The 17,876-nt window shown below is 43.0% G+C and overlaps 1 protein-coding gene across 1 annotated transcript in view; it reads left to right on the plus strand.

Annotated features, from left to right (window-relative positions):
• The window catches only part of adamts6 (ADAM metallopeptidase with thrombospondin type 1 motif, 6), a gene marked incomplete at both ends in the record, with an annotated part of 138,683 nt that overhangs the window by 59,414 nt on the left and 61,393 nt on the right, over positions 1-17,876 (plus strand). Inside the window, 3 exon segments of the mRNA XM_080743002.1 lie at positions 1,809-1,916; positions 10,638-10,783; positions 13,258-13,321. Of these exon segments, the coding sequence (XP_080599128.1) occupies positions 1,809-1,916; positions 10,638-10,783; positions 13,258-13,321 (318 nt within the window).

Here is a 17,876-nt window from a genome sequence, read left to right on the forward strand (position 1 = left end):
TAGCAATAAAACAGGTTTTTGGATATACCGGTACAAGGTTTCCATCCGACAGCGAAGATATTATTTGGGGGCAACTTGCGTCTCCCTGCTTCAGTCTCTCTCTCTCTTTCTCTCTCTCTCCATATCTCTCTCTCTCTCTCTCTCTCTCTGTCACACACGCACGCACGCAAGCAGCGATCTAAATGGATTCTCCTTCTGTCGTAGGCCCGAGGAAAGGGAAGGGAAGATAGATATGTAATACAAAAGGTATTTGTTATGCCTACGAAGTATTTCAGGACAGGCCAGGAGGGGAGGTAAGGAGGTGGAGGGTGGGGGGGCTTTTACTCACCGTTGATTTCCCATAAGGAGCTTAGATTTGATTCCTTGAAGTGATGTCAGAGACCCACCGCCCCCCCCCAGCACGCGCAGCCCGGGGTCGCTGTGGGTCCCAGGGTTGAACGTGTGCAAAACGTTTAGTCACGGGGGCTTCTTTTCTTTTTCTCGCTGACTCTTCAGTTCTGACCAGACTGAGGCACCAGATCAGTGTTGACTTTGACAGCAACATTTTAGTCATAGTGTTTTGAATACAATTCCATTTCGTTTTAGTCACGTTTTGGCCGTCCGAAATGTTTTACTTTGAGTTTAGTTCTCATTCTCTATATCAACGAATCGGCCCGAAAAAGTTCGAATAGATTTATAATCGACCAGTAACCACTCATCCCTGTATTATTGCAACCGTAGGGTGCCGTTTACTATCAGAACATCACATCTTGACCGTATCTGTCTGTCTGTCTGTCTGTCTGTCTGTCTGTCTGTCTGTCTGGGTAACGCTTTTCTTTTTTGTTAATTACCTCTCATGCTCTGACATCACTATGATGTCAGGGGAACCAAATCCCTTTTATGCCCATATATGGAGATCCCTGTGATGTCAGGGGAACCAAATCCCTTTTATTGCCATATATGGAGATCCCTGATGCCAGGGGAACCAAATCTCCTTTATGCCTGTATATGGAGATATGGAGATCCCTGTGATGTCAGTGGAACCAAATCACTTGTATTGCCATATATGGAGATCCCTGTGATACCAGGGGAACCAAATTCCTTTGGCCAGATGGCCAAGACATGGCGCGACCTCACCCTTTAGGGCGAGATCGCTTTTCGCCCTTAGGCGTCTTACTGGTATTATATATAAATATAATATATATATATATATATATATATATATATATATATATATATATATATAGGTCTATATGTATATATATATATATATGTATATATATATATATATATATATATATATATATACACATACATACATACACACACACATATATATATATATACATATATATATATGTATATATATATATATATACGTATATATACCTGTATATGTATATATATATATATATATATATATATATATATATATATATATATATATATATATATATATGGCTTGAATCAAGCTTGATCCAGGCAAGAGACTCGGAAGAGGCATGACACCATGTGACTTCCATAGAGAATGAATTGGACGACACCGTCCCCCTTCATTCTCAAAGGACAAGGAGAGGGTATCACTCTTTAGTGTGAATGCAGCCTCTGCCAAATACATGGCCTTTTTCTGCCTTTATTTATAGTTTGTAGTGGAGATGGACAGGAAACAGGGGAGAGAGAGAGAGATGGGGAGAGACACGCAGCAAAGACCGTCGGGAACGGGACTGTCAGCTGCTTGCGAGCCTTCCCAATCAGAAGTCATTCGGTAGGACGGTGCCTCAACAGGCATTGATTTATTCTGACCAACTTGCTTTTGCCTTCTTTCCTAGGAAGTGTGTAGAGAGCTCTGGTGCCTTAGCAAAAGCAACCGATGTGTGACCAACAGCATCCCCGCTGCGGAGGGCACTCTGTGCCAGACGGGCAGCATCGAGAAAGGGGTAAGTGCAGTGTTTTCCCACTCAACAGTAAACAAACCAACATGAAGTTTAAGTGTATAGAGGGTATCTGCACATTTCTAAAGTGACAATTTGAGGACTTTTTAATATTATAATATATTGGCAAAATTGTCAAATATTAGAGACAGAAATTGTGAAAATAGCCACTTAGTGCTCGTCAGGGTGGGGGGGGGGGGGGGGGTCCCCAGTTAAAATAATTATGATTATTTTTGGGGGTCGCGGCCTGAAAAGGTTGAGAACCACTGGTCTAACATGTGCACTCACGCACCGTCACGCATGCACACAGGCATGCACACACACACACACACACACACACACACACACACACACACACACACACACACACACACACACACTCGCGCATGCGCGCACACACACACACACACACACACACACACACACACACACACACACACACACACACACACACACACACACACACACACACACACACATACACAAGGGCAAATATACTCACATTTAGTATTACCATAATCGTGAGGACGTCAACATTTTAGGACAGTAAAGGTGAAAACTCGCATCACACAGCTCTGTGAGCTTGTAGACAGTGATCGAGTTATTCCCATAGCGGCGGCGGCGAAAAAAAATCGGCGGGTAATTGCGGATATAAAGTCGCCTAAAACGGGTACTTTCCTATATTAAATCATATTAAATCGGGTATTTCGCGGATATAAAGTCGGCTAAAACGGGTATTTCCTATATTAAATCATATTTTTCCTTTCACAATATTAATTCGGGCTTCACATTGGCTATGTTGACAACTCCAGGCAGTCTTTTCTGTTCATATTAACTCACCATTATTGCTCAGCCTCCAGTTCCCAATTCCTCCATCTGATGATCTGAGCTCTGAGCCATCCAGCCAAAAGTTCCCGTTCTGGTAGCATAAAGTCGGCTAAAATGGGTATTTTTCTTTCTCAAAACAAGGCGGGTCGGGTTCATATTTATTTACTAAAAAAAACATTGTCACGGGCACAGGCACACTAAGGCTACAGTCTTGCTAAGACAGCGTTGTTTTGTTTGGTTGTTTTGTCTTTTGTTGCTGTCCGGCGTGTCCGCCTTCCTTTGCCGTCCGGGCCGTGGCTAGAAGTGCAAAGACTCGATGCTGTGGTTCCTAGCTTAGCCTATGCCCAGGCCATGGCGAGACCACGCAGCTGGGTAGGTCTGCATCCAGGGCCTCCTCGGCCCTGGGGGAAAGGTAGGAACCATTGCAGCGAGTGTGTTATAACCCGGACGGTAAAGGAAGACTCACACCCCACATTAAATGCGCCTGATTTATAATAATAAAATGAATAGTAGGATTAAACGGTGTGATGTCATTGTTCAGTCTTACTGTCTAACATGTTTATTTAGTATATCTAGTTAACATAAATAATATAAATTCTTCCAATGGAACATAAAAAATAAAAAAAAAACGAGAAAAAAAAAAAAAAAAAAACACACTTAGAAAAAAAGAGACCCCAAAGGGGGTTGTTGACTATGGGGTCCCAGACTTTAACTATGGGAGCTAAGACCCCACTGGCACCCACGTAACTCGAACTCTGCTTGTAGATCGGCTCTAGGTTTGTGACATTTGGCCATCACAAGTACAGTAATGCGTCCGCGCACGAACACACACACACACACACACACGCACACGCGCGCACACACACACACACACACACACACACACACACACACACACACACACACACACACACACACACACACACACACACACACACACATACACACACACACACACACACACACTAGTGATGCGCGGATAGGCTTCTGAAGTCATCCGAATCCATCCGCGCAAATTCATTATCTGCCCATTATCCAACCGCATTAATTATATCATCCAATTTATAAATCCGCACCATCCTCATCCGCAACTTCAAAAGTATTATTATTATTATTACCCTTATTATTAGGCTAATATTATTTTCTGGTAGGCTATTCCCTGTTAGTTTTCTTAGTTGTGCGATCACAGAAATGCATTGATCTAGCCTACGGAATGTCTCCGTTCGTCTTTTTTTCTTTCTTTTTTTTTTTTTGGAGTCGGGGCTGCGCGTCGATGCAGACAGACATGCAGGCAGACAGAGTCAGACACACGAGAGAAAGAGAGAGCGAGGGAGAGAGCGAAAAAGAGAGGAACAAACACAACTTAGTGGGAAGTTTAACTTACCTACTGTACAGTACTTTACAATATATGGACTATGGAGCTGAGAGATTCACTTTTTAGCGCAGCCAGAGGTAATGAGTGCGACCGACGATGCATGCCGTGATGCCGTTTAAGTGGACACAGCTGTTTCGTTTGGTGTCAGGCACAATCGCCTATAACATTTTCGCCAGGTCTTTTCGCGGGGCACTTTTGCCGTGGAGGAGAGTCTTTTCACCTACCTGTCTGAGCCATTTCGCCTACCCTCAATTCTGCTGTCAGACTGTCCATGTTTTCATATTATCTCTTTGTCATTAATCATCATCATCATAAATACAGAGCTATTGGAATCAGGTGCGCCCAAATAATTAATTAATCCATGTCCCGATACTATACATTCTTTGGTGCAGTATTGAACAGTAGGTCTATTGTAAAATGAACAGTATTGTAGGCCTATATTGTTTTAACATTAGGCTATACAAAATATATATGTAGGCTATTAGCCTATATAGGTCTATATAAGATATGCTACACCTAAATAGCCTATAGAATCAACCTTGCCTGTCCACAGGCATAAAAAACTATTTTGCCATTTTTTAGGAATAAAATGTGATGTAAATAATAAATGTCAAGTAAACTGTTAGATTCACTTGACACCACTGTCACAGTCACTATAATATTTAAATGACAAAGAGATAATTTGCAAACATGGACAGTCTGACAGCAGAATTGAGGGTAGGCGAAATGGCTCAGACAGGTAGGTGAAAAGACTCTCCTCCAAGGCGAAAATGCCAGGCGAAAGGACCAAATGCGTGTAGGCGAATATGTTATAGGCGAAAGTGCTGGTGACCTTTCGTTTTATCGTGGACTGCACATTGCCTCATGAAAATGATGGTTACTTTACAAATTATACAAAATAACACACACTAACACAGACACAAGCATACCTAGATTTCGCTTTTTATAGATAGATATAGACCTATTAGGCCATAATTTATTTCCTGCATTATTTCATCCGCGGATATCCGAAATTAATTAATAATTATATTTGATTGATCCAAATCCGACTGCACCGCGGATCACCGCGGTCCACCGCGGCTAAAACCGCTATCCGCGCATCTCTAACACACACACACACACACACACACACGCACGCACACACACACACACACACACACACACACACACACACACACACACACACACACACACACACACACGCACATACACACAGACATGAATGCCATGCCAGGGCTCTAGGTAGGTCATGGGTTCACTGTCGGGCGGCAGGTCCAGGTTGGGCGAGAGAGAGAGAGAGAGAGAGAGAGAGAGAGAGAGAGAGAGAGAGAGAGAGAGAAGAGAGAGAGAGAGAGAGAGAGAGAGAGAGAGAGAGAGAGAGAGAGAGAGAGAGAGACAGTTTTGACATGGGATTACAGCGGCTATTGTGGCCTCATGGTCCGAGGACTCAAAGGGAAGAATGGGAGGGTGTCACGAGCTGTCACCCGTCATTACTGTTAGGCTCACTGGAGTCTTTCAGGGAGGCTAGGGGGGCCCACGGACACACACACACACACACACACACACACACACACACACACACACACACACACACACACACACACACACACACACACACGGGGCCCCCAGGTTGAGCCTGGGGTGTGTGTGTGTGTGGGGGGGGTTGGAACAGCTTTGGGGCAAGCTTTAGGACAGGCCAGTGGTGTAAGCTGTCTGCTCCATGCTGGGGGGGGGGGCAGCTTCAAAGGAATTATGAATGTCAGCCATTTCTCACCCAGCGTGTAATGGAGAGAGGCCCTGCCAAACAGGAGGGGGGGGGGGGGGGGGGGTGGAATGAGGAAGTGAGAGAAGCAGAAGAGAGAGAGAGAGAGAGAGAGAGAGAGAGAGAGAGAGAGAGAGAGAGAGGACGATATGAAATAAGGTTAGATTGGTCCAGTAGAACTTTTTGTGACAAGCAGTGGCGTCAGTTCAGCAAAAGCTAAGGTATGGCAACATGACTGGTGTCTTGGACGCGCGCCTTCAAGACACCAGTCATGTTGCCATACCTTAGCAACAGGCACGATGAATTCATTTTAAGAAGTACATTCAATCTCTTTCCCCTGTAGCCAACGTATGGCAGCTGCCATACCCAATTGACGCCTCTGGTGACAAGGAGGGACCCCCAAGTTGTTATATAATTTGCCCAATCTCAAATAGTGTTATGCCAGGGACCCCCAAGAAGAGAGGTTTTGTGTAGAGAACAAAAAAGAAGATGTACAAGCTCTTCATCATCTCTGTTACATAACAACAACACCTTCTCAGGGTGAGTGAGGACCTCTCCTCTCCTCTCCTCTCCTCTCCTCTCCTCTCCTCTCCTCTCCCAGTGTCAGTCCAGTGTTAATCTTGTTAGACAGACAGCGTGTCAGTCAGAGCATGTCCAGCTCCTCTTAGCCCACTGACACAGTTAAGACAGTGAGAAGGCTCTCTCATGGCACAGCTTTGCTCAACCATTTAGACCAGTGGTGGTTCTCAAACATTTTTCATATTCTATCCTGACTGGAGAAGTTTGGTTCAAATGCCTCATGAACGCAGTGCGAATGACGCAGGGTGCTGATTTACGGGGTGAAAAATATAGTACTAAGAGTCTAGACTAGTCTAGATGGTCTAGACTCTAGAGGTTTAAAGATCAGACTCTGAGCACATAGATTCAGTGTTCAAATCCCAGTCCTTTTACAGAGAACATTATCAAGGATATAATAAGTCAAAAGCACTTAGATACATCTGCTCAGAATGACTGAGTGTGAGTGTCTAATGATTAGCCTCGCAGCACTGAGATTCCATGTTCAAATCCCAATCCTTCTGTATTTTATTTGGAGTATTTCACCTTTATTAACTGAAGGCTAACATACAAAATAACATTTCAATAGTGCTAAGAAACTTTTTATTAAAAAAGAAATCCAGATCTTCTCCCAATTCCGATCCGATCTTTTTCACCCTAATTCGATCCGATACCCGATCACCGATCCCGTTCGGGACATCCCTAGTCTAGATGTTTAATGTACAGACTCTGAGCACAGAGATTCAGTGTTAGAATCCCAGTCCTTCTACAGAGAACCTAGATGTTTTCAAGGCTAAGATACAAGTGAAGTAGAGAACAAGTCAAAAGCATTAAGAGACATCTCCTCAAAGTGACTGAGTGATGGTTGTGTGGTCTAATGATCAGACTCTGACCACAGATGTGTTCAAATCCCTGTTAACCTGTGGTCCCATGCTAGAATATTTCACATTTATCAACTGAAGGCTAACATACAAAAGAACATTTCAATAGGGCTAAGAATCTGGTGATCGTCTACAGGTTTAAAGATCTGACTCTAAACACAGAGATTATATGGTGTTCAATTTATGTTATTACATAAATGGTAAGACGGAATTCAGTGCTTCCACAAAGCTACTAAACTGCTCCACAAGGAGCAAACTGGTATAAAAGGTAAAAAAAAAAAAACTGGTATAAAAGGTTCGAAATGAAGCGGTGAATTTTTATTCTATGTGTTCTAGAGCTATGAAATCTGTGTTCTAGATCTATACATTCTGTGTTCTAGATCTATACTTTCTATGTGCTTTAGTTCTATATTTTTATGAATTCTGAATGAATGAATGATTTTGCCTGGAGGGCCAAATTGTCATGTGAAGCTTGACCAATCCTCAATTCTGCATGCACGGGACATGTACGGGACAGACAAAGCCACTTCTTGGGAATCTATGGGAATCCTCAAAAAAACATGTACGGGACAGACAAAGCCACTCCTTGGGAATCTATGGGAATCCTCAAAAAAAAAACATGTACGGGACAGACAAAGCCACTCCTTGGAAGCGGCTTTCAAAAGACTGTGTTTTCTTTTTTTTTCTTTTTTTTTTTTTGACTGCCAGCTGCATTTCCTTCTGGGTTTGGTCATCAACTTGATTCAATGATTCAGACGAATTGCAACTGTCAGATGTGCAAATCGGTCTTATTAGGAATGATGTCAATAGTTTGTGTTGTGTGACGTCAGACCAGAGCTCTGGTCGACCCTGAATAAGATGTGACGCTGTTTCTAAAAGTCACATTTAGTCTGGGTACCACCAGGAGTAAGTCTTTACAGAGTGTTGTGAGCGTCAGAGAGGCAACCAAATATAGAGTCAGAGGGGGAGAAAGAGATTGACAGAGAATATATTAGTCTTTCCAGCCTGCAGAAGACCAATCTTCCAAGACGCAGGTGTCTGAGACTCCGTACGCCTTCACGTCTCGGGTCACCCTTCATGAAAAACATGAAGAGGAGCCACAATAAATGTCAAATGATGAGCAATGGACAGCTGCCCTCATCTTCCTGTCGGACAATCACCAGCTGTGTAACCAGACAGAAACAAGGAGACACAGACCAACCAAGATCGTGCAAGGACCTCAACTCAGCCAGGAGAAGTCAAGAAAAATGTCATGGCTTTCAAAAGAAAGAAAACCTCATGTGTGATAAGAGTTTCATTGAGGTATCGACACACCATGTCCAGCTTGTCCACACTGGAGAAAAACCTTTCAAGTGTAAACAGTGTGACAAGAGTTTCAGTAAGCTACATGTACTGAAGATACATGAGCGGGTCCACACTGGAGAAAGACCCTTCATCTGTAAACAGTGTGACAGGAGTTTCAGTCAGTTATTTAACCTGAAGAGGCACCAGCGTATCCACACTGGGGAAAAACCCTTCATCTGTCAACCATGTGACAAGAGTTTCAGTACGTTAAGTCAGCTGGAGAAACACCATCGTATCCACAGTGGAGAAAAACCATTTGTGTGTAAACAGTGTGACAAGGGTTTCAGTCGGATAAGTAACCTGAAGATACATCAGCGTATCCACAGTGGAGAAAAACCATTTGTCTGTAAACAGTGTGGCAAGAGTTTCAGTATGTTAAGTAGCCTGAAGATACATCAGCGTATCCATACTGGAGAAAAACCCTTTGTCTGTAAACAGTGTGGCAAGAGTTTCAGTGTGTTCTGTAACCTGAAGGCACACCAGCGTGTCCATACTTGGAGAAAAGCGCTTCCAGTGTGGCAAAAGTTTTCAGTGAGTGAGGGTCTCTGAAAAAGCACAGCTGTGTCCATACCTCAAGAGAGCTTCAATCAGCTAGATCTTCTTCTTTTTCTTTATTTTCATTGTTTTTTATCCCACAATTTTTGTAACCCGAGTGTCGCGCTGCAAGCTTGTATAACATAAATTGCTTTTGAGTTGATGATCTGCAGTAGAAACAGGATTTGAACATGGGACCTCTGAACTGAGAGTCTGACCACTACACCATCTCTCGCTGCAGATATATCCTGGTGCTTTTGAGTAATTCTTTTGCATTTTAACCTTGAAAAGGTCCAAGTAATACAGCAACACAGGAGGACTGAGAATTGAACTTGGGATCTCAGCACTGAGAGGCTGACCTTTAGACCACTAGACCATCTCTCACCGGAGGTATTTTCTTCCTTCCTAGTACAACTGGGATTTGAACATAGATCCTGTGAACTGAGAGTCCAATCACCAGTCCGCTAAACCATATGCCACTACAGATATTTTCTGGTGCTTTTGAGTAGTTCTTTTGTATTTTACTCTTGAAAATCTCAAAGTATTACAACAAGGACAGAGATTTGAACATGGGACCTCTGCACTGAGAGTCTGATCTTTATACCACTATACCATCTCTCACAGCAGGCATGCACCAGTGGTCTTGAATATTCCTTTGTATTTTAACCTTGAAATTTATCAAAGTAATACAGCAGTGTAGGAGGACTGGGATTTGAACATGTGACATCTGCAGTGAAAAGATGAACTTTACACCATCTCTCACTGCAGGTATTTTCAGGGGCCTTTGTTTACTTTTGATTGCTTTTGTATTTTAACCTTGAAAATGTACAATGCAAGTACAATACAAATTTAAACACTGAATCTCTGGGTTCAGAGTCTGATCTTTAAACCTACACCATCACCAGACTCTTAGTGCCATTGAAGTACCTTTGTATGTTAGCCTTCAGTTAATAAAGGTGAAATACACCCGCACAGCACTTCAGGTTGACTGCTATTTGAACACAGAACATCCGTGGTCAGAGTCCGATCATTAGACCTCTAGACCACCACTGTGAGAAGATGTTTACTTTTGCTTTTGAGTTGTTCTTTTGCATTTTAGCCTTGAAAATGTCAAATAATCCAAGCATTGAAACATAGGAGGACTAGGATTTTAACACAGAATCTGTATGCTGAGAGTCTGATCATTAGACCGCTAGACCAGGGGCTTTGAAAGTGGGTGACGGGGCACCTTAGGGTGCCGTGCTGCCAGTCCAGGGCTGCTGCAAGATAATTTGATAATATTTGGAGTTCATTTGGACACTTAAAAAAATATTTAGTATCATTTTAAACTACAAAATAGTTGCCTCGGATGAAAATAATATAGACAATTCCACTATGGCCTAACTGACCAATGTCTCCTTCCTCTGTGCGTGTGCGTGCATGTGCCTGTGTGTGTGTGTGTGTCTCAGTGGTGCTACCAGGGCGAGTGCGTGCTGTTCGGGACGTGGCCGCAGAGCGTCAACGGGGGCTGGGGCCCCTGGTCGTCCTGGGGGGAGTGCAGCAGGACCTGCGGTGGCGGCGTGTCCTCGTCCCTGAGGCACTGTGACAGCCCAGCGTAAGTAGGCAAAGTAAGCCACAGTCCCACAGCACACAGCCACATAGCCACAGACCGGCGTAAGTAGGTAGAGTAAGCCACAGTCCCACAGCACACAGCCACATAGCCACAGCCCCGCGTAAGTAGGTAGAGTAAGCCACAGTCCCACAGCACACAGCCACATAGCCACAGCCCAGCGTAAGTAGGTAGAGTAAGCCACAGTCCCACAGCACACAGCCACATAGCCACAGCCCGGCGTAAGTAGGTAGAGTAAGCCACAGTCCCACCACAGCACACAGCCACATAGCCACAGCCCCGCGTAAGTAGGTAGAGTAAGCCACAGTCCCACAGCACACAGCCACATACAGTAGCCACAGCCCGGCGTAAGTAGGTAGAGTAAGCCACAGTCCCACCACAGCACACAGCCACATAGCCACAGCCCCGCGTAAGTAGGGATGGCTATCATTCACCTTTGAATCGATACGATACCTTTTTCGATACCTGGGAATCGATACGATACCCTTTTCGATACCATTTTCGATACTTTTTATTTATTATTATTATAATTATTATTTGCCTTTTCTATGGGCTATTTTACACACCAAAATAGGTTATTAAGCCATTTATTCAGCCATTTTCATACGATACAGAAAGGCTTCTTCAACACGGAAAGAGTGGGGACTCGCTGCTGCGGTAGAGCAGAGGCGATGATGATGATGATCACACAGTGTGGTGGAATGGAGAGTATAGACGTTGGATAATCATCATAATAATAAACATTATAGGCTATTGTCGGCTATTTTCCACAGTAACAAGTGTAGCCTACTAAAGCAGTCATTAAACTCTCAGTAGCCCAACTGTTCTAATACAGCAGTGTAGGAGGACTGGGATTTGAACATGTGACATCTGCAGTGAAAAGATGAACTTTACACCATCTCTCACTGCAGGTATTTTCAGGGGCCTTTGTTTACTTTTGATTGCTTTTGTATTTTAACCTTGAAAATGTACAATGCAAGTACAATACAAATTTAAACACTGAATCTCTGGGTTCAGAGTCTGATCTTTAAACCTACACCATCACCAGACTCTTAGTAGCCCAACTGTTACAGATGCGACCGGCCAGGGGCGCGTTCAAGAGTATCGAAACGAGGTATTGTTCGTTTTTATGTGAACCAATACTCGATAGTATCGACGTCATGCGATCGATACCATTAAAAGTATCGCAGACGATACCCATCCCTACGCGTAAGTAGGTAGAGTAAGCCACAGTCCCACAGCACACAGCCACATAGCCACTAGCCTAGGACGAGGCTACACAGCCACAGCCCAGAGTAAGTAGGTAGAGTAAGCCACAGTCCCACAGCACACAGCACACAGCACACAGCCACATAGCCACAGCCCAGAGTAAGCACAGGTAGGTAGAGTACACCACAGTCCCACAGCCACAGCCTAGTGTGAGTAGATAGAGTAAGCCACAGTCCCACAGCACACAGCCACATAGCCAGGGGTCATCAATATGTCCGTACACAGACATTTGTTTTTACACACCATTATAATCTTGTTTTGATCCTAATATCCAATTACTGAATGTCAAGTCTGCAGGGTTCTTTTAAAGAATAAATAAAAGGTACTTTCAGGAACCGAAAAGGGCTCTCTTCTATGGCGTCACTCTGAAGAACCGGCACTTTTATTCCTCTGTGTGTAGTTACGTCTTAAGGACCATAAAATATTCTTTAGAAGACATAAACAAATGTCATGAAATAAACAAAGTGAAAGTCACAAGCCTATAACTTATTCATACAAAGTGTCATCTGTGAATGATTGTAATGATTGATGCGATTGACTGACGTGCCACCCAGGGGTCCTTGGGGGTGGTGGCAGGGGGTCCCCAGCAAAATGAGTAAATGTGCCGTCTCAAACATTTTAACCACTTTAACCATATTTTGTACTTTGGCTATTCAAAAATAGAAGATGCTGCACTTGTAGATCTCTTATTTTTGAAAAAGAAAATCATGACATTTTGTGCAGATCTTTGAATACGCATATCCTTTTTAAATTGAACATTTTTAACATTCTAAATCTATGCTTCCGGAGGTCCCTTGGACAAAATATTTTTGAGATTGGGGGGTTTGGGGGTGGAAATCTCACTTTTTCGACGGCACATCATTTCGACTGAGGGTTAGGGTTTAGGTTAGGTTTTAGGTTTAGGTTTAGGCATAGTTTTACTGAGGTTAGGGTTAGTGTTTGGGTTAGGTTCAGGCATAGTGGTAAACCAGGTTAGCATTCACCAGTGCAGGCAGGTTAGCATTTCACCAGGTTAAGATACACCCGCGTCGAAAAGATGTGCCGTCGAAAAGATGACACGCTCCCGGTTTGGGGGTGGGGAAAAACATATCATTTTCGGGGTCCTTGAACCATGAAAAGGTTTGAGAAGCGCAGTGGTAAATGTTATCATTCATTCATTGTCTCTCTCTCTCTCTCTTTGTGTTTCCCAGCCCCTCTGGAGGAGGCAAGTACTGTCTGGGAGAGAGGAAGCGCTACAGATCCTGTAACACCGACGTGAGTTTATTACATGCTGACAGTGGTGGAAAAAGTACTCAAAATCTTCTTACTTAAGAAAAAGTATCAATACTGTGATGTAGAAGCACCCTGTTGCAAGTAAAAGTATGGAATTCAAAATTAACTTGAGTAAAAGTTTTGGCACCAAAATGTACTAGTCTTGAACAATCCTCAAGCCTTCATACGCTCACATCACACTTGGCGGACAGACAGACATTCGGACGATTCGGTCGATTATTAGTTATACAAGAGTATGCATTCACCAAATATCCGAATATTCGAATATCAAAGTCAATATTCGACGTTGTTCACCGAAGTCGAATATTTGCTTTTTTTAATTTATTTTTATTGTTTTCTCTTTAACTGTTCTGCTGCTGTAGACGGCGCTCACCGTCATTGAAAGGGTTAATACCATGGCGCCGTTGACGGTGAGGACTGTGAATCTTACTGTATATACAGTAAAGATATTATTACTTACTTAATGTCGCTCCGGTCCCGCCCGCATCGGTAATGTCGGCGATTTGTTTACAACGCACGTTGGGCGTGCACACGAAGTGAAGCTCCTCAATGTTAAGTCAATGGAGAGGCCCATAAAGAAACTTCATTTAAACAAAATAGCCATTTTGAGACATTTTGCAGCAGATCTAAATGTAAACAAGGCACAAGGCAGGGCGCAGCCATCTTCCTCTTCTTGTCCCACACTGTCATGTGACTAGATGACGTAATCGTTGCCGTCAAGTGATAATCCAAAAAAACAAAAACAACCCCCTTCCAGCCCTTCAAAATAATAGCGGCGGCCTATGGAGGAAACTGCGTGGCACCGAGGCACCAAGCAACCTTCAGATTAAGGGGGCACTATTAGTGTTAAAAAGATATAGTTTATAGCTTGGCTAGATAGGAAGTCATAAGAATGAGTTGTCAATGCCCCTGGTGGATGAATTTGTTAATGCTCTACACCAGCGGTTCTCAAACCTTTTTTAGGCTGTGATTTGAACTGGGGACCCCCACCCTGACAAGCACTTGGAATTGTAGCTATTACATTTAATGTTCGCCTCTTGCTTACTTAATATTTGACAGTTTGGCCAGTCCTGTCGAATATTCGACTATTCGAATACTTTGAGGTTGAATAATTAGAATACTAAAAATCACTATTCGTGAATGCCATACCCTATGTTGTCCCCTATAGTGTGAACATTGACTTAGTGGGTCAGGCATTATGTTTGACTGATGTAACCTTTTGTGTGTGGACTGTGGACCATTGCGCAGACGTGTTGTTGATAGAGTTACAGTCTGTTGTGTTAATCAGCCTAAAATATTGACACTCAAATATGTGCCTTTTGTAGCAGCGAGTAGCGGTCAATAGCAGTTGTAGGGCTGTGGACAGCTGGTGAAGTCACTCAGGGTTTGGAGATACCACGTACTTTCTGCCTTCTCTAAAAGTCAGTGATGCGTCTGCTAGGTCCCACCATTCTCGTTTCTTTCTTGTTGCAGACTATGGTAAGAATAGAATAGAATTTAATTGAATAGAATTAATCCATTTCAATGTTTTGTAATATGTACTGAATAATACATTTAATCATCTATTTGCATTCAGACCAATGTTGGGACTAATGCGTTACAAAGTAGTAGTGTGAGTGTTTGTTTCTTGCTAAAGCTGAATTCTCTGCACTGGAGACTCTGCTGGTCATCAAATTATTGTCTTAGGAATTCGACAAAAACTAAGTTATACTCCTTTAAATATTTAATTTGAATTTTTGCCAAACTGATGACTTTCAGTGCACTTTACATTTGAAATTGAATATTGTAATTTTGACTCCACTTACATTCTCTACGGAGGGATTATTGGTATTGGGAGTCCTAAACGTACAATGTTTCAAATATGGTGAAAATAGACGATCTGCAAGCTCACGTCGCGCCGCCGACAATCCCACTATTTCGTGACCACATTATTGACAATTCCCGACCATTTACGAACGATTTAGGAAAATGTACTTTGTAACATTGAACACTCGAGTATTCACTTAAGTATCTTATATATACATTCCTTCAAAAGCCGCATCCCACTTCCAAACCCATTCACGCCCCCTTTACATCGACTTCAACTCATAGGTAGTCGTCTAGGTCTCTAGGACGTAAGGAACAACCCTTTGCCGTCCGCTCATTCGCTAGAGAGCAAGAGAGAGAGAGAGAGAGAGAGAGAGAGTCTCAGGTTACAAGAGGGAAGGGGGGGGGGCGCTGCACAGGGGGAGAGAGAGAGAGAGAGAGAGAGAGAGAGACTCAATCGCTAGCCGAGAGCCTGTATCTTACAAGAAGTTCGCGGCCCTTCGGTCCACTCACCTCTAAAGTTCACAGCAAGATACTGTCTGTCTGTCTGTCTGTCTGTCTGTCTGTCTGTCTGTCTGTCTGTGTGTGTGTGTGTGTGTGTGTGTGTGTGTGTGTGTGTGTGTGTGTGTGTGTGTGTTGCTAAAATGAAAACATTGAAATAATGAAAATAAAACATTGGCAGGCCTATTACAGTAACAATAATAACACAATTAGGCCAAAACTTTTTTTTTTTCAAAAAACTTTTTTTTCTCAAAAAAAAAGCGGGCGTGGACTCTAGATGTGAGCGGCCCGAAGGGCCGCGAACCTCTAGAAATAATACATTGTCCACCACTGCTCTCCCTCCCCTACCTATGGCAGTCTGTCTGCTTGGTATGTGGAGCAAGAGTAAACAAGTGACTTGGAAACTAAACTGTACATTGTGATGGATGCTCCGCCTCAGTAGTTTGGGTCTGTTGAAGCGCTCTGACCTGGAATGGGTTTGGCCCGTCGTCTCGCTGCTCCTTCTCTCTGTGTCTGTGTGTTTGGAATGGGTTTGGCCCAGTGGCGTCAGTTCAGGAAAAGCTAAGGTATGGCAACATGACTGGAGTCTTGCATGCGCGCGAAGGCGCGCGTGGAAGACACCAGTCATGTTGCCATACCTTAGCAACAGGCATGATACATTTATTTTAAGAAGTACATACTATTTTCCCCCCCCCAAAATGTCTATGGTTTCTTGGGCTGGATATGGCAGTCGACTGGAACAGTTGTTCAAGTGCGGCTAAACTTGGCATAATATAGTAAACGTGCCACAATTAACAATAATGAATTGCACCTGTGCAGCTGACCTGCGGAACCTGGGAATATACCATTCTGTCAAGATGGGGAGAATAAAAGTGTGGAGAATATAATTATAATACCTTGTTAAATTTTGCATTTGTAGTTATTTTAATGTAATTTAACAACATAACCAGGACAGATAGACAATGAGACATTCATGGATTTATATTTTAAAGTAACTTGTATTCTCCCCCCTGGACCCAGGGTATGGCAGCTGCATACCACTGCCATACCCAATTGACGCCCCTGGTTTGGCCCGTCATCTCGCTGCAACTTCTCTCTCTGTCTGTGTGTTTGGCAGTGCTGTGTCGGAGGATGACGGTGCACGGAAGAGCCTCTTTTCCGCCGGGGGTTTGATGCCTAAAAAAACCTAAACTCTGTGGTTTTGAGTTTGGTTTTTTTTAGGCATAATTTCTGAGGTTTTGCCTAACATTTAGGATTAAGGTTTAGGTTTAGGCATAGTTTTTGTTGAGGTTACGGTTAAGGTTAGGTTTAGGCATAGTGTTTGTTAGGTTACGGTTAAGGTTAGGTTTAGGCATAGTGTTTGTGAGGTTAGGATTAAGGTTAGGTTTGTTACCATATAACCACGCCCACAGGTGGCCGTGGTTATATGCCTTTTGAGCTTGTAGATCTGCTATTTTTTCTAAAAAGTAACTTTTGGACATATGAGGTTTTCATCTGACAGAGACGACATGCAAGCTTAGCTTCCTAACCAGAGGCGTCAGTTTGGTATGGCAAGGTATGGCAGCTGCCATACCTTGGCTACAGGGGGAAGAAATTAAATGTACTTCTTAAAATAAATTAATCAGTTCTAGTTGCTAAGGTATGGCAACATGACTGGTGTCGTGCGCGTGCAAGACAAAAGTCATGTTGAAATACCTTAGTTTTTGCTGAACTGACGCCACTGTTCCTAACATTGGGTTTAGTCCCGGACAACAAGACGAAAAAAATAAAATAAAAAATAATCTACATAGGGTCATGATTAGCCATTTCTGTGGTGGGTATTCTGTTGAGTTTATTTTTTAATGTTTTTTTCTTTCTTTCTTTCTCATCCATTGTTTCAAGCACTGTTTGTCCTTTTTCGATTGAGACATTGTGTCAATCACAATGCCATGTTTCCCAGTGGATTCCATGAAAAGCAATCTGTGGACTCTTTTTCTTTTTTTCCTTTTTAGCTCTGGAGCCTTGCTCCAAAAAGCAATATTTTGCATGGCTAGAAGTTCATAACTCAATTTAAACTATATCTTAGGGTTTTTTTTTTTTTTTTCATAAGGTGAAAATTGAGCCAGTTAGGGGCCCCGGTGGACATTCAACCACAGTCTTAAAAATAACAGCTGAGAGCAAGCAGCGAGTGTTTACTTTGGAAAACAAACAACATCCCAAACCAATATTTCATTACCACGACCACACTGCC

The sequence above is a fragment of the Nannobrachium achirus genome (genome assembly GCF_963921795.1).
Source record: "Nannobrachium achirus genome assembly, chromosome: 15".
In the NCBI taxonomy this organism is placed as follows: Eukaryota; Metazoa; Chordata; class Actinopteri; order Myctophiformes; family Myctophidae; genus Nannobrachium; species Nannobrachium achirus.